At 42.9% G+C, this 23,859-nt stretch overlaps 1 protein-coding gene across 5 annotated transcripts in view; it reads right to left on the minus strand.

Annotated features, from left to right (window-relative positions):
- ABCA1 (ATP binding cassette subfamily A member 1) overlaps positions 1-23,859 on the minus strand; it is a 133,292-nt gene that overhangs the window by 65,440 nt on the left and 43,993 nt on the right. For all 5 annotated transcript variants that reach the window (XM_045468369.1, XM_045468365.1, XM_045468367.1 and 2 more), the window contains exons 6-7: positions 14,649-14,770; positions 12,446-12,622 (exon numbers count right to left, since the gene is read on the minus strand). In XM_045468369.1, the coding sequence (XP_045324325.1) occupies positions 12,446-12,622; positions 14,649-14,770 (299 nt within the window). The remainder of the gene's footprint in view (positions 1-12,445; positions 12,623-14,648; positions 14,771-23,859) is intronic.

Consider the following 23,859-nt stretch of genomic DNA (forward strand, 5'->3'; position numbering starts at 1 on the left):
TTAAGTAATGTTCAGTGGATGAAATATAAATATTCTATTTACATCACACATATACACAAACACACACACACACATAAAATTGCCCCAAAGCTGACATTCAAATTGAAAAACCTGAAGGAAAAGTCATAACCTATGTTTAGGTATATGTGTATATCTATACCTACATATATATATACACACATATAGGCACACACACATTTATCTTAATGCACATGTATGTGTACCTTCTATATATAGTGATACTGATTTTACCTTTACAGCAAAGGTATAGTATTTTTTCCTAACTCGATCTATTTAAGCAAAAGAAGTGAATCTACAAAAAGGAAATACGGCATTACATGGTACCAATGGAACTTGACAGAATTGTGAATGACCAGGTTTCGCTGATACAGTGTGGTCTTAGGCGGCTTGTTAAACATGCAGTCTCCCAGCCCTCTGCGACCTACTGATTCAGATGCTAGACATGTGAGCCAGGAAGCCTCAGTACTTTTTTTACACATAGAAGTTTGAAAACCACTATGCCAATGGCCCCTGGACAATGTTCATGCCTTTTTTTCACAGCATGCTTTGCACAAAGGTGGTTGTTTGTGCATTCCACGTCTGGTCAACACAAGGCTATCTGCTTTGGATGGTGAAGCCAGTCAGTTCACCTGGACTTGAATGGGATCAGAAATGGCGCCAAATGCAGAGGAGGCCAGAACACCACACCAAGTGAGTGGCTGGGCAGCCACTAAGTGCAAAAGACCAGGTATCTAAAACCTTAGCTAAAACACTGGCTTGTTGTCACCGGTAGCAGTCATCTTTCCCCTGAAGGGTACAGATCAATTGGCAGTTCATGTTGTTTTTAGACTAGGTCTTCCTCACCTGAATGAACATAAACTTGCATAGGTAACAATTTTTCCATCAGGTTTTTCAACTTAAAGGTCTTACCTTTGGGGCAGGCTTATTCTTCTTGTTTTAAAAGCTACACAATTCAGCAAAAATCCATGCATGCACTGCATGACTATTTCACCCACGAGCAACACAGTGGACCACAGAGCTAAATCTAAGGACTTCATCACATTTACCATGGATATCAGACCTTTACATATTCAGACACAAATGCAATACTGCATCTTACTATGTGGCTGCTATCAGTGGTCTGAGCTCTGGTTGGTTTAAACTGTTCTAGGTTTTGGTCTCTAAGAGAAGCATTGGCTGAATCCACCCGCAAGTAATAGGACAATCAACGTCATTATTAGGATCTCTTTTACACTAATTGTTGAGATTCAATGCTCAGCGTTCATGAACGTAAGTATTGGCAACCTATTGCCCATACAAATAAATTCCCACTTTCGAAGATGTGTTGGTAGAGTTGTACACAAGTGTGGGTTAACATTACAGGGTTTTAAAAAAAAAGAACACACATATACCATTCAAATTCAGCATTGTTTAAAGCTCAGATCATCCAGGTATTTTGCTCAGGACTCATTTTTACTTTTCTGTGTTTGGAAAAGTAAATACAGGGAACAGACTGATGAGAATCTGCGAACTTAATAATACAAATTCATGGAGAAAAGATGGGCTAATCAATTAGTGTCGCTGGAACTAGTCATTCATGTAAGAAAAGTTAATATTTTCTATCTCACACCTCTATATAAAATTAAGTTCTTGGTAAATTACAGGGCTAAAAGTAAAAAATGAAAAGTTACAAATACATAACAGAAAATGTACTTATGAACTTGGGGTGGGAAAGCCTTCTCAAAATATAAAAAGTCCAAACCAAGGTGGCAAAAATGACTCCATCTTTTAAAAGCAGAAAGTAGGCACCACAGACACCATAAACAATGTGAAAAATCTAAGCCATAGACAAATGGATTTTTTGAAGTTTAGGTATAGGGGCGTCTGGGTGGCTCAGTCAGTTAAGCGTCCGACTCCAGCTCAGGTCATGCTCTCGTGGTCCGTGGGTTCTGTGCTGACGGCTCAGAACCTGGAGCCTGTTTCGGATTCTGTGTCTCCCTCTCTCTCTGCCCCTCCCCCACTCGCACTCTGTCTCTCTCTCAAAAATAAATATTTAAAAAAAAATTTTTTAATAAAATTTACATATAAAAAGGGAATACCATGCAACAGCTAAAATGAATCAGGTGCCACATGTATCAATACTGATAAATCCCAAGAACAATGCTGAGTGAAAAAGACAAGCCGCAGATCAATATGCACATTTAGACAACGTGAACACTACAAACCAATACCATATAATGTTATTAGCAGAATGCAAAAACATATACATGGTACCAAGCATAAAAACATGGAACTCCAGGATCATGATTAACTCTGAGGAAAGAGATGGGGACACACATGTGGCATCGAGGATACCTGTCATGTTTTCTTTCTTGAAAAGAATCTGAAGCAAGCAAGGCAAATGATGGATGATGAAACAGGGGTGTTCTTTATACCATTCTCTGTGCCTTTTTGTGAGTTTTAACTGTTTCATACTTTTCTTTTTAATTAAATGAGACATAAAAAAGGGAGAAGGAGGAAAGGATGGGGCGTGGGCAGGAGTTAAAGAAGCATAAAGAGTGGAAATTGGCTTGACTACCTATGAAGCTGTGAAAGATGTCTAAATTGCCTAAATAAAATTAACCCCAGGAAACATGCCCTAAAACCAAGCCACAAAATGAAGCCTGAGAACCATGTGCCTGTACCTACTCTTAACTGTCGTCTCCTGCTAATACTTGACAAAGGCAGGCAAAGCTTGCCAACTGGTATTTCCAAACACTTCCAGTAAACAATTTACAGTTTTGAATTCCTACTATTATTTTCCTAAACAAAAATATTCCCTTGGCTATGAACTCCTGTAGGTCCCCCACTGACCACAGGAAGCAAGTGAAAAAGACAGTAAGAGCAAAGATAAAACCTTGAGCCAGGGACTATATGACCTGTGTGAAGCTAACCAGAATTCATGTATTATGAGATATTTTTAGATCATAACTAAATACTGTAATATCATTACAGGAAGAACAGACAAGTGTGTATTGTATTACTTGAAGGCTCCCACCCATTTCTGCAAAATGTGTTAATCGCAACAGTGCCACATTGCCTAAAAGCATGACATTATGGAATGCTGGCCCAAGAATGACAAAGGCCATTGTGCCCCCGTCTTTTCTGGGCCTAACAGACAATTTCATTACAGTCTTTCATCCTACTAGCTTAACTAAATTGTAAAAGACTGGAAATTAAAAAGGCAGTAACCTAGCAAAGTCAATTTGACTTTAATTTCTGAGCTGGTGTTTTATTTCAACTCAGCATCCAACATAGTTCCTGGCACAGAATAAGCTGGCACCCAGGAAATGTCTATGGAAGAAAAGCCAAAAGCAAGAGAAAAGCCCAAGAGATGGTCTGGTAGGAGTCCTGCCTCAAAGGGCATTTAAATTCACCTCATCAAGTCACCCACCCTCCGGAACATTTGGGTGGGTTCCCTTGCTCTAAGGATGAGGCCCATCGGCCTAATATAGCTCCTCAAAGTTTACCTCAGTTCATCTGTGGTTACCTCCACAATCTCATCTTACTATTCCTTCTCCCATCAAGCTTCCCATAGCTCCATCTGCTCCACTATAAACTACTCAGTGATGTGCAGTTCCCCTAAATACCACCTTCTTCATACACAAACCATGTCTTCTGTCTGGAACTTCTTCTCCCTGTTCTTTACCTGGCTAACTTTTATTCTTTAGGTCCCAACTTAACAGAGGCTTCTTTCCTAATCCTCAAAGACTGGGTTAGGAGGGCCCCATTGAGGCCTGCGTACTGGGAGTCAGTTGACTCACTTGTCCTTGCAAATGGTGAGGGCTCAGATTAAGGCATGTCATTGCATACCCTGCCTTTTGAACGTAGATGAAACTGCTACCATCACTGAACAAGGTGAGGTCTGGGTTCTGTCCAGCCTGGTCATGCAGATCTGGGTAGCTTGCCAATACTTTATCAGTCACCTCAGAACAGTCATGATCTGGTTTCCTTTCCTCAGAAGGTAGGAAAGTTGCAGGGTTCAGCATCTGCAGTGTTTTAAGAGTGACCAGTGAATTCTTGAGGAGGAGCCCCTGGTATTGGGCTGGCCGATTTGGAAAGGCATGAGAGTTTCTTCTCATGCACAGAGTCCACACTGAACCAGTCTGTGGCCAGCCAAAACCTGCTGGCAAGGGACCCTCAAGGATGCCCAGTGGTACATCGACCTCCTCACCTGGAATCTGAGAACAGTAATCCCCCCACAAAACTACCATACAACTGTCTATCAACTCTCTTCCTCCCCCAGGATGAGCCCAAACCTGGCTCTGCAGACATTGGCAGCAAAGGGTGACAATTCCTGGGCTTCTGCGGCCTTCCTTTTTGAGGATCCATGTGCTGGATTCCTGGCCTGTCCCATTCACTGCCCAGCAGCAGGGAAACAAAGAAAGCTGTACCTTGCTCACCACCGCGTCCCTGGCCTATGCATGGCACAGATCGGGGCTCAATATTTGCTGAATGAATTAATTTAAGTGTTTGCTTATGGATGATCACTATACAAAATAAAGACTGGGAGAGAATATTATCAATGCATTAGAAGTCACAACCAAATAGAAACAGAAGACAGAACATCTGTGAAATTAAGTCTAATTGAAAACTCTTTTCAGTTTATAAAAATCTTATCCTCATCCCCCAATTTTTCAGGGCCTCTACTACCAAATAATGTGGGTGTACATGTATTTGAATAAGATTTGCAATACAATGCACAATTTTATTTTCCCCCTGCAAATGCATGTTACTTTGGGTTCCTTAGGACATTTCAAACCTCTCTTAAATTCCCTCAAAGTAGGCTAAAAATCTCTACTTCACTTTGCCCATATTCAGAAAATCCGACTCAGGGCTAGGACAATATGTTTTAGTTCAAATTGAATATAAGTAAGCCAGATACCAGGCACAAAGACCACACTGCCCAGAAGATATCCTATCTCTTTCCAATGATTTACATGACAATGAAGTTTTCCTTTGAGGAATATTTTAATATTTCTTGTCAAAGTAGGGAACTATAAAACTCCTGTCTGAGGGAGGAACTAATCTTTTAAAAACAATTCAACAATTTAAATATTGTTTTAAATGTGATGTGTTTAATGCATTAAATACTTTTTTGCGGTTTCTTAACAGTTAAATACATCTACTACCACAGAATTTAGGACCAAAATAAAATCTAAACCTTTAAGAAATAGAGTATATTGGGGCGCCTGGGTGGCGCAGTCGGTTAAGCGTCCGACTTCAGCCAGGTCACGATCTCGCGGTCCGGGAGTTCGAGCCCCGCGTCGGGCTCTGGGCTGATGGCTCAGAGCCTGGAGCCTGTTTCCGATTCTGTGTCTCCCTCTCTCTCTGCCCCTCCCCCGTTCATGCTCTGTCTCTCTCTGTCCCAAAAATAAATAAACGTTGAAAAAAAAAAAAAATTAAAAAAAAAAAAGAAATAGAGTATATTATGCTAACTGAAATAAGTCAGTCAGAAAAAGACAAATATCAGATGATTTTACTCATATGTGGAATTTAAGAAACAACAGATGGGGGCGCCTGGGTGGCGCAGTCGGTTAAGCGTCCGACTTCAGCCAGGTCACGATCTCGCGGTCCGTGAGTTCGAGCCCCGCGTCAGGCTCTGGGCTGGTGACTCAGAGCCTGGAGCCTGTTTCCGATTCTGTGTCTCCCTCTGTCTCTGCCCCTCCCCTGTTCATGCTCTGTCTCTCTCTGTCCCAAAAATAAATAAACGTTGAAAAAAAAATTAAAAAAAAAAAAAAAAAAAAAAGAAACAACAGATGAACATAGGGGAAAGGAAGGAAAAATAAGATGAAAACAGAGAGGGAGACAAACAGTAAGAGACTTTTATTTAAAAAAATAAATAAAAAAAAAAAACAGAGCCTGACACGGGGCTCGAACCCACAAGCTGTGAGATCATGACCTGAGCCAAAGTTGGACGCTTAACCAAGTGAGCCACCCAGGCGCCCAGACAATAAGAGACTTTTAAATACAGAGAACAAACCAAGCGTTGCTGGTGGGGTTTTGGGTGGGGGGTGGGTTAAATGGGTGATGGGCATTAAGGAGGCACTTGTTGCGATGAGTACTGGGTGTTACAGGAAGTGATGAATAACTAATCTAGTCCTGAATCATTATTATATGTTAACTTGGATTTAAATTTTAAAGAAATTAATAAAAAAAAAAAAAAAAAAAAAAGAAGAAGGAATCTAAGGTCCAAAGGCAGGGGGCGGGGGGGGGGGGGAGTGGGAGGAAGAGTGGCACTCTTCAAGGAAAAAATAGTATAACTGAGGCAAAAATGTCTGTACAGATAGAGTTGAATAGTCCTATTAACACTCTGCTATATTCACCAATTTAGCTCTAGTTGTGTGCTCCCCTTTACCTATAGGAATTAAGTAAACACAGTCTTGAGAGTCAATCCTTGAGGTATGTCATTTACCAAATGTAAGGATTGCAGCTGATTGCCAGATGAAAGCATGTACTGAAAACAGGTGTACCATCTGTTTGATGGGCAGTACCATCAAACAAGGCCAAACAAAATCTGATACCTCCCACAAGCGTCTGAGTTTTATGCAGGAGAAGAAAAGCAGCTGTTTTCTCCTGCAAAAAAAAAACTCACACAAATGCTTTAAGGGCTGGATGTGATAAGTTCAAGTATGCAGCCCCAAAAAGGAATGAGCCAAGCCCCATCTATATTCTAAGCCTTTGTCTAAGGATCAAGAAGGCGCTAAACAAAGAGCTTTCAAGACAAGAATGACTTCGTTCACCCCTTCTCCGTCTGTTCCTTCAATCTATACACAGCCCAGCTGTGAGATCACTGGTCTTCTAGGGACCTCAGGGCACCACTCACTTTACCTCCTTTGTCCCATGAACTGAGTTCTGCCTTTGCAAGAATATGCTGCATGCATCAGAAGACATGTGAACAGAACTCTTTGTTCTACAGAAACAGAACTTTCCCTTCCAGGGTAAAGGTATCATCAGAGGTCAAGACAATCTAACTACATGGTTGTGCAATACCCAAGTTGCTACGAAGATGGAGAGAAGTCCGTATGCTTTTCCTTCCTAACTCAAGAATCAGACACCATTTTCACATCACTAAGACAATGGCAAGCCAAGACCAGAAGGCAAGTCTATCTAACCCCACATTCTTTCCACCATGGCTTACAGTGTCCCATGCTGGCAAAGATTGTTGTTAGGGAGCTTCTGGGGGTTCGTCAGTGAAGCTGGAATGAGAGGATAGCCCTCACTCTACAGACCTAGGACCTGTGAAGTATTCCTCAAATTCCCAATGTCAGCCTAAAAGTTGGTTCCCAGCGCCCACTAGAATAAAAGCTCCACGTGCGTTTGTCTGTCATGCTCATGGCTGAAGCTTTGGTGCCTTACAACAGTCTTTTAAGTCACATCTTGTTCAGAGACATTCTACTTCACAAAGTCACAGCTGTCTTTGGTTTGTGCATTAAAAACCCTAATGGGTAGTGTTTATTATGCTTTAGAGTCTCTCTCAGAATATGGGCAAGAAAATGTACAGAGCTGACGAGGGGTTAATAAAAAGCCGAGAGCACTGAGGAAGCACTTCAAAGGCATAATGAAATATACCTTTCAGTTAAAAGACATCTGTGGCAGGATGAGTGCCCTCCCCAAAGCAGTCCACATCCTAGTCCCAGGCACCTGAATATGTTAGATCACATGGTAAATTATACTTTACAGATATAATTAAAGTTATAGAGGTTAAAACAGGGAGATTATCCTATATCATCTAGATGAGTCCAATCTAATCACATGAACCCATAAAGTGAGAGAACTTTCTCTGGCTAGAAGCAGAGAGATGTGGCAGAGAAAAATACAGAAATTTAAAGCATGAGGGGGTCTTAACCCACTGTGGCTGGAACAGGGGCCACATGAAAATCATGGGAAGGAATGATGGCAGCCTCTAGGACCAAAGACCCACCTCTAGCTGACATCCAGCCAGGAAACAGAGACCTCAGTCCTACAACTGCAAGGAACTGAATTCAGCTAACAACCTGAATGAGCTCAGAAGCAGAGGCATCCTCAGAGCCTCGAAAAAGGAATACAGCTCTGTAAACCCTTTGATTTCAATCTTGTGCAACAATAAGGAGTAGGCCCAGGTGAACCACACTGTACCCAGACTTCTGGCCTACAGGATTATGAACTAATAAATTCATTTTGTTTTAAGCTGCTAGGTGTGTGGCTATTTGTTACAGCAATAAAAGGACAAATGCAATCAGCAAGGACTTGACAAGAGAAGCAGATCCCTCTGGCCAAAATTTGCTTATCCACTAATATGGCTCCTTCTTGCAGTCCAAAACAGATCGGAAGTTACTGGAAGACAGCAGAGAGAAGCCCCCATATAGATTTCTCCTGTCTGAGAAAGGTACGTGCTGCTTCAGGAAGGACCCACAAGGAAGGCAAGGGGAAGTTCGCGGGGCTAGCCAACTAGAACAGCCAAATCCACCTTGCTGAGCAGTGAGACAAAAGAAGTCACTGCTGGGTGCCTGGGTGGCTCAGTTGGTAAATCATCTGACTTCACTCAGGTCATGATTTCTCAGTTCATGAGTTTGAGCCCCATGTCGGGCTCTCTGCTGACAGCGTGGAGCCTGGAGCCTGCTTCGAGTTCCGTGTCTCCCTCTCTGCCCCTCCCCTACTCTCTCTCTCTCTCTCAAAAATAAATAAACATTAAAAAATTAAAAAAAAAAAAAAAAAAAAAGAAAGAAGTCACTGCTAGATGGCTACAATCCCCTGCTAGAGGTTATCTCAATGGTACAAGTACTATGAACACAAGTCTCCCTCCATAAATGCATGTATCCTGGACATATATTTCATGTATTGACCTAACCTTGTACTCATCAGAAGCCATCTTTGTGAGGATCTCAGCAGAGTCTAGCTCCCAAAACATACCTGACATATAAAATGAACTCAACATAGTTCAATAAATGAATAGGTTTTTAAATTAAAAGAATGCCTAATGGAAACCACTATTAATCCCAGAGAACTTTAAGGATGCAATAGAATTCTGACATCCAGTATTCATTTTCATTCAAGGTATAAATAATTGAGGTATGCTCCTGAATAAGAATCTAGAAGGTAAGAAGCCTTGACAATATCTAGGCAAAGAATAAAAATTTCAATGAAATGTTCTTCAGAGCTACTTTGCTTGGTTAGGATGGATACCTAACACAGAAGAAAATTTCTATCTTGCCTTCAGCATGAAAACAGTTCTAGTGATGATTAACTTCTATTTACTGAACACCTAATGCATGCCAGACCCCTTGTCATGTTCTTCATATGCACGACCAATAATCACAACAAAGGGTAAACTAGATTATCTGTATGTAAAAGAAGAGGAAACTGAGGCTTACTGACACTAAATTTATCCAAGGTCACCCAAATGGTAAAACTGCTAAGGCCGCGTTTGAACCTAGATGCAGCTGACCTCAAGCCCATGCCCCCGGCCACTCTGCCATACCTCCCCCATGTTGTCAAAACACTATTGTCCAAAGGTCATCAGGAGACAGAGGAGGCCCAGGAGAAAGAATATCTTGGCTGAAGAACAGGGACACATCCATACCACCACCGACAACAACAAAAAACAAAAAAACAAACAACAAAAAACAAAAATAAGAGGAGAAATGCTTCAAAACAGGTCTTCCCTGAAAATCTGCTTTGGGTACAGAAACACAAATTGACGGCACAGTTTCTCTCCCCCCAAGGCTGGGCCTGGCATCTGGTTGCTTCTCCTGTTGTGTTTCTTGGTGTGATTAACTGCCCATGCGCAATGATGTCGCAGGTCACATTCATCTACCATCAAAGTGGGTGAAATGTTAACCAAATGGCAGGAGTAAAAGTCTGCTTAATGTAAATGCAGTATCAATTCCAGTGCTCCAATTAAGGTCCTGTTTAACTCAAGAAATGAGAGTCACATTTCAAAATGTTTAGAAGTCATTTTATCCCAAAGGTATCCTCCAAAATCACCTTTCCACAGAACAATTTTGACCACTCACTATGATTCAAGAACCTCATTTTCTGACTTTATGGAGACCGAGTTTTCAGCAACAGCAGACAGGCAGAAGCAGAACCGGAAATACTCCCTGGGCATAAGAAATGTGCAAAAAGCATATGGCAGTGACCTTAATACCCAGTCATAAATCAAGAAGACACAACTACACCAGAATGGGCTGCAACATAGCTGACAGTGTTGATGGCACATGTCCATGTACCCTATCATGCCAACCCTCCCAACCAGGGAGGGATTTTCGCTTGAAACCTAAGTTGGTGATTGTCAGATCACGAAGGCTGTGTTGTCATTCTACTTGGAGTCCAATTCAGACATTGTGTGAGTGGAAGGATTTTCTGGGTTGTGCACACAGTAAGTGTTTAATGATTAAACGAAACGAATGATGAATGGGCACCAATATAAGTTACTAGGACTTCTAAAAGCACCCATATTTCCAAAATGTGCATCATTCTGGCTGAGTCAACATTTCTGCCTTGTACTGAAATAAAGAAAAACAGCCAAAACTATACAAGGAAATGGTCTACCATTTATAACCATCTTTCTGGCACAATGCAACAAGTGCCAACAGGCTACGTGTCTGCACAAATGAGCTAATGTAGCCATGGAGACTAGTCATCTGGGACTGCAAACATCCATATTCAGAAATATAGATCTTATTTGAAATTATACTATAGAAATATTAACCAATAGAATACCAGACTATTGAACAAAGCAACTCAGTATTTTTTTCTAACTGAAACAGAAAATATTACTACTGGAATAAAACAAAAACAGATCTTCGGGCACCTGGGTGGCTCAGTCGGTTAAGCGTCCGACTTTAGCTCAGGTCATGATCTCACAGTTCGTGAGTTCAAGCCCCGCATCAGGCTCTATGCTGACAGCTTAGAGCTGCTTGACTGCTTCAAATTCTATGTCTTCCTCTCTCTCTGCTCCTCCCCTGCTCACGCTCTGTCTCTCCTTCAAAAATAAATAAAAACATTAAAAAAAATGTTTTACAAACAAAAACAGATCTTAAGCATTAGGCCTACGCCCTTCATACCAACTGGTTCACCATCAACCTTGTCACACACACAAAAAAAACCTAAAACTCACCCATTTTTCTTACTACCTACTCAGGCAGAAGCTACAGCATCATAGAGTCAAGGAGGATACAAGAACTTTATTTTTTTTAACTTATAATAAAAATTTTTAAGTTTATTTATTGAGACAAAGAGAACAAGCAGGTGAGGGGCAAAGAGAAGAGGAAAGAGAGAATCCCGAGCAGGCCTGGCACCATCAGCACAGAGCCCCACGTGGGGCTCAAACTCACAAACTGTGAGATCATGACCTGAGCCAAAACCAAGAGTCAGGTGCTTAACTGACTAAGCCACCCAGGTGTCCCAACAAGGCTGCAAGAACTTCTTGATAGTCGGTCTAGCATGTAAACCTCAGGAGAGGTTTCTAAAGGTCACTTTCTAGGGTACAATCCAGGCACAAAGTCTAGAAACCATTCTTAGAAGCCTCAGGAGAATGGATCTCCCTATAAAGAAATCATGCTTGCACAAAGTCCCAGAGGATTCTGATTTCTTGCTTTTATAATGAGGAACATCTCTTTTCAGGCACATACTTCTTCCAAGGCTCTTTCCCTCGTATTAAGAGATTCTACTGACAACTCAGAGTGCTAACTGGTGAGTAGGAAATCAGAACACTGGATGCTAAATGATGTTGTTGGAGACGCAGGTCACAAGAGCTCTCAAAAAACCAAAGAAATCCACCAGTTCTAGAACTATACACAACCCCCTGATGGCCAAAATGCTCAGGTTGGTCTGTATTCTTTGATTAAGAATGAACATGTACACTCTCAGACTGCTTCTATGAACTATTGCTTCCTAGGCTGATCAGACTGTGTTGCAATTTCCTTTTTCTGTAAGTGTGATTCCGTCATTGGTTAATCTAATGATTACGGGTACTTCCATCCAATTCTAAGGTTTTCCCACTGTGACAGCTCAGTGTCTCCTTGTTGATATGCTTTTTAAGAATGGATGTCCATCTTCTCAAAGATTTCTGAGATTTTTTTGTTTTTAATCTGGAGAACTCTTTCTTCAAATGAACTCTTATAATCTCAAATTACAATATAAAAAAACCCACAACATAAAAAATAGGTTTTCTCTGATTGAAACAGGCACAAGGGACCTTAGGTTTAGACTCAGAGCCATACCCAACTCATTCTTCCCCCTTTTACCTTTTGGGAAAAAGCCCAGAAGTTTGAAAGAACAGAATACGAATGAGCTAAATTATCTCTCAAATTCCCAGCCAGGCTTATGTTTCCACAAAAACAAAGTTATGTTGTCCAGGGAAAATGTTCACATTCCAAAAGTATTAGTGCTTGAAGCTTCTCCACACAGCAAGCATACTCACCAGGATCGGCTTCAGGATGTCCATGTTGGAACGAAGTACCTGCTCTGCTGCATCCAGTTTCTCCCTTGGCAAGCCGCACAGCGTGGAAACTTCTTGGTCACCAAGTTGAATCACCTCTTCTAATTTTGATCCACTGCACAGATTGGTCAAATGTAACTGGTAGCCTTGCAAAAATACCTGGAAGCATTTCATGCAAAAAGAGTCAAGGGAAACTGGATTAAGAAGATGGGGTAGGTGGTGGGCCAATATAGCTTTGAAGAATAGACACCATTGCAATAGTCCACTGCATCAGATCTCTTTACCCAACTTTGGAATGTATCAGGGCACAGTCCAACAGAAAACTTAAAGCCTGAATGTTGTGTTTGACTCATCATCTCCCACGCTCTTGTCCTTGTGAAGGGAAATCCTGAGTCCAACTCTTTGTCTCAAAAATGGGACACATGATTCAGCAAATAGGAATTGAGAGTTCAAACTCCTGAAACCACTTTTATTAGAGAAAAAAAACTCCCATTATTTTGGAACTTATGCGATCTTAAACTGGGGTTGGACCAAATTATGAAAAAAAAAAAAGCATTCATACTATTTATTTGTAGGTATAGCTATTTCACTGATCCAAAAAACTATGTTGAAGCAATTTCAGAATTTGGAACTCTTCATTTGATTTGCCCCAGAGCAGAGTAACAGAAAGCTGAGCCTCTTTTTCATCTCATTGAAGGCCAATTCTAAGTCACTCTTAAGTATTCATTACAGCAGACCCCTGGAGAGCCTTTCCTTGGCCGTATTTTGTTTACTTAATTAGCTTTCCTGGGCCTCAATAAACTGCCCTTCTTCATACATGGTCCTTACTGTCCAATTAGACAGCAAATTCAGTAAGAGGAGGGGCTTGGTTTCTTGCTCACTTTTCTTGTCTACAGTGCTGAAACATTACAGACAGTAAATATTTGTGGAATGGATGGATGATGCAAACTCTGTATTACTCCATTATTACCTCTCCTGTTTAAATTAATGCAGCTTGACCTGCTCGTAGTGCAATCTAGAATGAGTGATGGATCAAGAGACTCTCCAGACCTATGCAGCCTTCTAACGTTACAGAGCACTTGGCCTGCCATGGTTTCCGGTAAGTTTTCACCTACTGCCAGACACGCAAGTCTACTTCAGTTTTCCTCCTTTCTCTAAGTAGTCCTTGCCATCAGCCTACCTTCAGTATCGGTGTTTGAGAGCACCAACCACAGAGAGATTCTAATACTATGCAAGGGCCACCTCCATGCGTAGGATGCCCCTTATTTTAAACTGACCTGATGGGACAGAGATGAAACTGGCAGGGGGAAATGGAAATTATGCTAAATGCAACTGTTTTAACAAGACTGCTGCCTTTGGCCCATCTCCCGACCATACAACTGGTAAACACAAGGCATATTTTCCTCGTTTTATAAGGGCAAGCAGTAAGCACATTTTTCTAATTTGAAAAATTCTACATCACGTAAAACGAAGACTTTTTTTTTTTTAATCAGGCATAAACATTTCCGATGCTTCTGCTTATTGTAAAGACATAAGCTAGTGTGTAGACAAGAGACAGGCTAAAGAAGCAGTGCCCCTTTCTGCCAGAGAATACACTGGAGAACCTTCTATGAAAATCGAGAGCCATGCAATCAGGGTCTGCTACTCACAGCCCAGGAGCTGTATGATATCCAATTATGCCAAAGGAAGGGGTCTGAGAATCTAAGGTTAAAATTCTACATAAACTACCATTACTTCCTGGTTTTACAAATTAAGGGAAAAAAAAAACATTTTCTCCTTATAGATTTTTTTTGTCCATCATTAAAGGAAGCATCCACTTTTAAAATCTCCTGTCTTAGATTTTATAGATAGTTGCTCTGATCAATACTCCTCAACTCTGATTACCATCTCAGAACTGTAAAAAAAAATTTTTTTTAAATGTTTATCTTAACTTGAATTCATCTCCCTTCCCCTTTAGGGGGATGTTATCAACAAATGCTAGTTGACAGGCAGGAAACCAGTTTTATCTCAACCAGCTGCACGACACCAGGCTGCACATTCCACTCTCTGGATGGTGGGGCAATGCCAGCCTGGGCAGAGAAGTAAAAGCTGGTGAAGGTGAACTTGAGCACCATTACAAAGACAGGGACTCTCAAACAATGTAACTGCCATCAGCCCCCCAAGGAAGCCGAATCTTACAGCTTACCTTGTGGAGACTGACATCAGCCCCCAGCATTTTGTCCACAGTAGGCCTTGGCAGAGAGAGGTTGTAAGTCAGGAATCCAGAGAAGGTTTCATTGTCCACTAGGAAATCCTGAAGCTTCAAGCCTGCCAAGAAATAGTATTTTATTTTCATTTAATAAGTTAAAAAAAAAAAGTAGTCAGCACAATGGGGCAGGTGGAGAAAAATAATATTGATGGCCTCATTTTTTTTAACTATTTTTTTCTTTTTTCTTTTCTTTCTTTCTTTCTTTTTTTTTTTTGTGTGTTTATTGAGAGATAGAGGGAGAGAGGGAGCATGCAGATGTACAGAGAGAAAGAGAGAGAGAGAGAGAGAGAGGAAGAGAGAGAGAATCCCAAGTGGGCTCCACATAGCACAGAGCCTGATGCGGGGCTCAAGCTCACAAACCTTCAGACCTTGAGCTGAAATCAAGAGTTGGAAGCTTAACCGACGGAGCCACCCAGTTACCCCCTAATGGCCTCGTTTTAAACAAATTGATAGCCACAGGTTTCTGGCTTAAGCATACAGAGAAATGACGTTCAGGGAGCTTTGCTTTACAGGAGAGATGAAAAGAATGTCTTCCGAAGATGTGTAGAACCGCAGTCAGCGTGTGCTCCTAGCCTCAAAAGCACCACAGTGCTCCACACACTCACAGCTTTTCCTTGCTTTTCGAGGAAAAAAACCAAACCCTTTAGGTGATCTCGCCCGACCCATCTGAAATTTGTGAAACTAACACCCCTGCTCCTGTCTCCCCAATGCCATCTCAGCTACAAATCGGAGATATTTAAAGCCTTAGTCCCACAAGCCCCAGGGGCTGATTTTCTCTTGTTGCAGGAGAGTTGTTCCTAAACTTGAGTGGGCATCAGAATCACCTGAAGTCTTGTTAAAACAGATTACCGGTCCCCACACCACCCCCAGAGTTTCTGATTCAGCCAGCCCGGGATGAGGCCAGAGAATTCACATTTCCCTTGAGTTTCCAGGTGATGTGGATACTGCAGGTCTGGGCCCCACACTTTGAGAGCCGCTGGTGTGAAGCATTACGCATATCAAAGCACTTTCACAGATGGGGTCTCATTTTAATTCCAACTGTGGAACAAATGATACAGAGCTCCAAAACCCAGGTCTGCCAGGCTTTAGGAAAACACAGCATACATTTAAAAATTCACCCTACTACATGACTGGATTGGTACGGGGTTTCATAAAAAATCCTTTTAAATAATAAACCTTCCAGGTACAGTCTGGTAATTAAAGCAGAAAAGGCACTGGCCGGAGAAATCCTCAAGTTTAGTCCCTGGAGTTGGAAGCTGTGCCTGGTGGTATCATTTGGGTACTTGAAATCATCTTTCTGACACTCAGGCTTTTTTATCTCCAGAATGAGAGTTTTCTAACCAGATGTTTGGTGGGACCCTCCTGACTCTGAAATGGTACAGTTTTCCCTCCCCTGTTTCATGTGTCCACTTCTCCTTCTGCCCCACCTTCTTAATAACCCAACTTCTTTCAATAAAGAGAAAACCAGCTCATCACAACCACGTGACTAAGCAATGCTCATTCGCAGACTGCAGCCCACAGGCCCAGGCACTAACAGACCTCTAGAGGGCAAACCTTGCAAACCCAATCATTTAACTGAAGCAAAATAGAGGTGTGATCTGCAAATGGGACTACAATGTGAAGCTTAATACTGGTTGCTGAAGGAGGTCATGAGATAAAGCAGGAGGAGGGCACAAAAGCTCAACCAGACTCTCATCACTGCTGCCAGATCCAGGTCTGTTCTTAAGCAAACTTTAATAATTTAGAGTTCTAGAAAGGATAAATTAAGCACGATTCACATCTTCCCATCTCTAGAGAAATGACTGTCCGGTTACACCTGACCAGCTAACGCCTATTTATTCCTTGTGACACATTCAAGAGGCTGTTCTTTGCCCAGCTAGTGTCACTCCTCAGACCAGGTGCTCCCGCAAACAGCAACCAGCCTGCTGCTTCCATAGGTGCACCTGCCTGGTGCTCCCCATCACATATGACACTATACTGTTACCACAGGGCTCATTCCTATAGTTGCCAAACCTCAGAGCACCTCAGATTCACTTAGGAAGCATACTAAAATGCAGTTTCTTGGGCCCAATTCCTAGAGATCCTGAAATAATGCATCTACAGTGGGACCTGAGAATCTCCATTTTAATAAGCATTCCTTGTACTTCTAATGTAGGGAGTCTGGGGACCATACCTTAAGGAATGTTGCTTTATTTGCATATTATCTCCACTGGTATACAGAATATGTGTTGTTGCTTTTTAAGCAAGCTCTACACTCAATGTAGGGCTCGAACTCACAAGAGTCATGTGCTCTACTGACTGAGCCAGTCATGTGCCCTCAGAATATGTGTTTTATTTCTGTATCCCTGTGCCCAGATCAGAGCCTGGCAAAGAACTACTGGTCATTACAAAAATAGGATGGCTGGATAAGAAATAATAGGAGGTGGGATTAGGGCTGGGAAGATTCCAAAAGTATTTGAGCAGCATCACAGATTTCCTTTCAGTTGAGCAGATCCAAGAAGGGCCCAGAGATATCAGGACAATTCTCAGGCTACACCCCAGGAGTAATCAGGACCCCTATCTTAATATTCCCAGTGACACAAAGTAACACCCAGGTGTTTACCCCTGTGGTAGGGATAAACGAGAAAGAAGGTAAGAAAGCTAGTACCTTCAATTGAAGCCTGGCATGAAAAGCCAGACACTGACCATTGTGGAACAATGGGGAAAACACCACAATGGGGGTCAGAAAACCTGGGCTCTGTATCCATTTATTTGCCAGGGTATCTCACCTAAGCTGCATCTCTACTGCCTTACTTATAAAACAGGGGTTTAAAAAAAAAAAAAAAAAAAAAAAAAAAAAAAAAAAAAAAAAAGACATCTCTGAGCCCTGTATAAAGCAGAGTATACACATGAGCTGACCCTCACTGACTTCATAAACCACAAATTCCTCCTGAGCGTGAAAAGCCAGAGCAGGACGTGGACACTATGCTAGGGAACTTCACAACAGCCTCCTCCCTCCAGAAGAGGGTTGCTAAAGTGTGGGAGGCTGACCTAGGCTGCACTTGCAATGGGTCTAGGTCATGAGCAACACTCTTGAGACCAGCAAGTATGTTTATAAGACTCTTCTGTTATGTCAACAGGCTCTGCGAATGGCAACAGCTGGATGTGATCTATCAGTGAATCCCCTGGATGAGACAGAAGAACCAAGAGGCCAATTAAATAGTCAACAACCCTTGGCAGTGCACGTGCACAGGGTGGTGAGGTCACTGGGTCAGGGAGCAGCAGGGAAGGCCAAAGACCCCTGGCTACAGAGAACTCGCATTCCAGTCACATGTGTACCACACATGGAGACTCAGATTCACACCCCACCACCACCAACAGCTACAGCCGGTGAGGACAAAGAAAAGCAATGTGGTACGGTGCACTGGTTCTCAACTTTGGCTCTGATTAGAAACAAACAGGTAGTGTTACAAAAATCCCAATGCCTAGGCTACAACCCCCCAACATCTACTCAGAACTTTTGGAGCCGACACCCAAGTATCAGAATTTTATACAGCTCTCCAGGCAATTCTAGCTGAGTCTGAGAAACAATGGAGTGGTAGAAAGATCAGGGATGTGAGGCCAGAAAAACCTAATTTTGATGCTGGACTCTGCTGTTGATTGACTGTGCCTTTGAGAAATGCATTTTGCCTTCCTGAGACCAACTTTTCTTCCCTAAGAGGTAAGGATAACATTATCACCACCTTTCCAAGATATGAGGATTGGAGGTATTCACAGGTAAAGCATGAACAGTGAATAATATATGGTAATAATTTTGTGATTATTGAAAAGATGTTTTTTTTTTTTTTCACCTGACTTTACCAGTGTACTCTAGTGAAGTATAGGGAGAAGGTAAGGACACGGTCCTTGCCCTCAAGGAATTTTCAAGGCTGATAAGGGAGATGAAGAGACATGTCAATGAAGCAGAAGGAGGAATGAGAAAGCCAGAGGAAGGCAGTTCATGCAAGTGTTTGACCAAGATGAGACTTGTCTGCAAGTGCTTGAGGCAGCGGGGAAGAGTCTGGCTGAAGCCAAATTCTGGAAAACGACAGAGGGCCAAAAATCTCTTTTGAGGTTGTGGCAAGTGAGATCTCTCATCATGGCAGGGGCCAGGCTATGTACTTATAGGTTCTAAATAAATGTTTTTCAATGAATAAATAAATCGACAAGCAGATAAACATAGAGGAGATTTCTCAAAACCTAAGATTTGGGGAGTAGAATGGGAGAGAGGGGAGGAAGGCATGTAGCGGGAGACAGGAGTGAGGTGGCTTTGTACCTCTGGTCTCAGTTTTTTCCATTCTGTAGTTGGCAAGAAAATGAGTGGAGAAGCCAAGAATATGGAGAAAGTCAGATGTATGAAACAGTCCTTCTTCCCCTTGTCCTAGCTAACTCCTACCCTTTTTTTTATGACTTGGCCCATGAGTCATCTCCTCCAGGAAGCCTGCCCTGACTTTCCCACCTCAAGCTGGATTAGGTAGCTGTCCTCTGTGCTCTGTTGGCCTCCTGTGTTTCCCTCAAGCAGCACTCAGACCGAGCTACAGTTGTCTGGGGACCCATCTTTCTTGCCAGAAGAATAGAGCCAGAGCCTTGAGAGCCAGGACTTTGCTGTTTCAAAGCACAGCAGTGCCCAGTACAGGGGAGGCACCAGAAGATCTGAATTCAAGTCCCAGCTTTGCTCTCTCCTCAGTGTGCAGCCATGAACTTCACTTTTCCCCTTTTCTTAATCTCTCTGGGCGGGCCTCAGTTTCCTTAGATATAAAATGGAGCTAATAACATTCACAGGTTGTCACGAAAACAGAGATCAAGAATGTGAAAGTACTCTTTCAGAGGAAAAGAGTTAGATAACTAAGAGGGTGTACATGCTGTCACAGAACACAGTCATCACAGAGCTGGACTGGTCACTAAATTCAGCATGAGCCTCTGCTGCCCACAGAGAAGACCAAGAGTCACTACCCAGCCGGAGGCCAGGAGAACTTTCCTACTGCAATGCCTCCAATATGAACTGAAATACTCCATCCACTGAATTCAGCCCCCTTGGTTGTGCCTGAAGGAGCAAACAGTGGCCTGTCCATTTCCCAAGAGCTTTGCTTTAGATGCAAAAAGGCAGGGCAAAAGAAAGAAGAAACAAAAACAAAAACAAAGACAAAAAACCCAATTCAGGAGTTTGGAGTCTAAAGAACAAAACAAGTGAAGTGTGTGTTTGTAGGCTGAGGAAGAACAGAACAGAATCCTCAGTTTCTTGCCAATCCTCTGGGCCAGGCCTCGCTGACCAAGCTTAGGAAACACTTCCATGGCAGCCAGGGGAGAGGCCCCGCACACGGCAAGATGCTTTCATGACACTATGTGTTTCTTCTGCTTCTCTCCAGGCTGACTGAGAGCAGCTGAGGACCGGGGAGGGCAAGGAAGGCGGGGCGGGCAGGAAGGCGGAGGAGGGAAGCCTTCAGCAGAGCCGGCTGGGGTTACTCTCGGTCAGTACCCTCCAGTCCCCAGCTCAAGTTTCAAGATCCCTGTAGTCTCCTTTGTTCAACATGAAAAGGAACCACAGCAATCAGCTGCTTGAGAAGTGGGTGGAGGAGGCAAATGAAAAAAAGAAGTCCAGAAAGAGATCCTCAGCATCCAAAGCTCAGATACTCTTCTTAAAAGGACCCCAGGAGGGTCTCCAGCCCTCACCCTGTCAAAATGGGCAATGGGCTGGAGGGGACCAGGTCAAATTCTAACTAGTGGGAAGCTTGTCCAGCCATATAAACAAAACCTTGAGAAAATTTCTTTGCTACAAAAGGGCTGGTAACAAGCACACTCAGGTGCTTTTTGTTGTTAGGGTTTTGTTTTGTTTTCCTGACGTTAGGTCTCTACTTCTCCAAGGATTGCTACTGCCTGCATCCTAGAGATGGCTGGACCCTCCTTCTCTGGGAAGACCAGAGCTTCTCTGGGAATTTCGGGGCTCTGGACAGCGAAGCAAGGCACGGTGACTGGCCGCTGCCTAGGTGATCCCTTAGGGCAGGTGAGAGGACGCCGGGAGCTTGGGGTGTATGTGTGTGTTTATATATATAGCTTCAGAACCTCTCTGCCATGCATCTGGGCCTGGGGTTCCCAACCCAGGAAAAGTTTTCCTCCTTACAGTGAGGGCTTGCTGAGGGGATACCAAGATGTACCCAAAGAGTTTCAGGTTCTAGAGTCTGGCCAACCTGGTTCAAACCTCACTTTCAGAATTTTCCAGTCATGTGGCCTTGGAGAGGTTACTTAAGCTCTCTGAGCCTCCACTGTTCTATAAACAGAAGTTTACCTTTACAAGGAGTCTGGGTTACTTTAAACAAGTTCAAAATAAATGCCAATAAAGTCATGGACAACAATTATGTGAAGGGGTCCCAAGAGAAACCAGAATATTTAGGGTTATGCTCCCTGAACCCTTTGAGGCAAGTACTGGGGAAGCCAGAGTCTTCTCCTGAGACCAGTGGGAGTGCTCTAAGTTTAGGAACCACATATTCCTTAAAGTATTTTACACGTAGGGTTAACTTGCATTAGTTCAACAAACTACTAAATGACTACTGAACCCAAAACACTAGTGCTGTGGTTCAAAGGAGCAGTATTTCTCAGTGCCTCTTGAAGGCAGGAGCCTGTAACAAAAGAGATGCTATATAAAGACATGGTCCCTGTCCTTGCCTTCCAAGAGGGGAGGGAGAAAGGATCAGATGAGCAGACTTGTGAGCCTCCAGCCCTCTCTGCAACTCCAGGTCAGTCATCACTGAAACCAGGGGGTCGAGAGAGACCTCTACTAAGGCAGGGGCACACCCATGTCTTCCTGAGAAGCAGGCAGGGTGGGCTGTTGGCAGTCCCTGAAATGAGGACTGATGTCAGCTGATAAGAACCTGAATGGTAACCAGGTCCCCAAGGAACCAGTAGAGGGACACCTGGGTGGCTCGGTCAGTTGAGCATCTGACTTGGCTCAAGTCATGATCTCACAGTTTGGGAGTTCGAATCGCACATCGGGCTCTCTGCCATCCGCAAAGAGCCCACTTTGGATCCTTTGCCTGCCTGCCTCTCTCTCTCTCTCTCTCTCTCTCTCTCTCTCTCAAAAATACATAAACATTAAAAAAGAAAAATAACTAGTAGAGACTGTGGCCCCCGGGGGAAAGGGTGATGTGTTAACACTGGCCAGGAGCACTCCTGATGCAGTGAGGCAGTGGGCACAGTAGGCTGGCTTTGGAAGCCCAGCAGGAAATGAAGGTAATGTGAAATGAAAGGTAACCGAGGAGGTAACATTGGCCCACATGAACTCTTCACGTGAAGAGAAAGCGAGGAAGAGACCAGCAGCCAGTATTAGACAAAGCAAGAAATTAGCTGAAAGCACTCTGCGTGTAGAATGCTTTGTGAAGGCCAGGGAGGTGGGAAGGTGGAAGAAGGTGCCCAGAAAAGGCAAAGAACAATGAGAAGGAAAGAAGCCAAAAGTATGAAGAAGCCAGAGTCCAGAAACAGGAAAGACTGAACCAAATAGGAAGGGTGGAGAGAAAAAGAGCTGGGAAGAAAGAAAAGAGTTTGAGGCATTAAGTCCTCACTGATGGCCAGTCTCCAACTGAAAATGCAACCAGACACTCCTAACACCACGTGGCATGGGATCAGAATTGGCCACAGGACCCCGAGAGGCCTAGGGACACAGGAAAGGAAAGGAAGATGAGGAGACAGAGTCAGAGAAGGGATTCCTTCCAGCGCTGAACTAAGGAATAATTATTAATATAATGCATAAACTAAGGAATAACTGTTACATGATAGTATAAATACCTTAGTTTTCCCTTATTTTTAAAATGAATAAAATATGTTAAGGGACAAAGTAGTGATGTCTAGGCAGAGGAAGGCAATTAGCGTTTACCAAGCATCAGATACAATGTATGTGTTATTTTCTAGAATCCCTAAATAAAGCTTACAAGAAATGTAGTATTCCTGTTTATCAAATGTGGAAATAGCCCCTTTGTGACCCTTGAGATCCTGCTCAGGATCACAAAGCAAGCAAGTGGTAAATCTGAATTCAATCAACTCTGGCTTAAAAGCTTTGGCTCTTTCTACTTTATGGGGAATTACAATGAATCACTTTACTCTTTAAAATCACTTCATTACATTTTTGGCATCAAAAGATGATGATGCCACCCATGCTTCCTGGTATTGGAATAAGGCAACATGGCAGCATGGTACGGTGGAAAGATGCTAAGCCTTGGGGTCAAACAGACCCAGATTCAATTTACAGCTTTCTTCTGTGATCTTAGGCAACAGACCTATCCCTTTTGAGCCCCAGTTGCCTCGTTAATAAAATGGAGATGATAAAACCAATCTGCTAATGCCACTGTAAGCCTTGAATGTAACCATTTATTAAAATGTAAAATGGCATCATGACTTGGTGCAACTTCATCTGGTGGACAAGGTGCCACTCCAAGGTTGCCTTTTGTGCCTCAACACAACAGTGATGAGAAGGCAAGAAATAGAAAGCTTTTAACTAGAAGCACGTTGGACTCCCCAATTGCTACCTGCCTCCCACGGGGTAAATAAATCATATACTGGAAAAGCAAGACACATGAAACACTGTTCTTGATGCTAACAATCCAACTTTTTAAAGGCAGGCTGACGTTACGGGGTACACGATGTCCTGTAATTGAGCGTAATTGTGTTTTCTATTCTTGTCTGGTAAAGCTGACCTTTGATTCGATTTAGTTCAAGTAATATTTCAACATAGCAGTACAGCACTGTATCCACCTGATTACAGCCTTGCTGGGGCCAGGCCGCTACCCTGGATGGAAACTAGCGCCCTGGGCTCTGGGACACAGCCTGGCCATGACAGCTCTGGGAAAACGTTCTTGTGTTAGATTGGAAAGATTTCAAAATATGAAACCCAAGGCCCCAGATCAGGACTTTTGACAAGTGCATGCAGAACGTGAATTGCAATCACGCAAAGATTTCAAGGAATTTCCAGTCTGATGACATATGTGTCAACATATGTCATCAGATGTCCCAACAACATGACTCACGGGGGGGGGGGGGCGCACAAAGGGACAGAAAGCAAAGTTTGGGGCTGCAGCCTCAACCTCAGTGGCTGTCCAAATGGTTCAGGCAGGGAAGGAGAAATGACGGTGAGTCACGGGATGTT

The sequence above is a fragment of the Leopardus geoffroyi genome, chromosome D4 (assembly GCF_018350155.1).
Source record: "Leopardus geoffroyi isolate Oge1 chromosome D4, O.geoffroyi_Oge1_pat1.0, whole genome shotgun sequence".
Lineage (NCBI taxonomy): Eukaryota > Metazoa > Chordata > Mammalia > Carnivora > Felidae > Leopardus > Leopardus geoffroyi.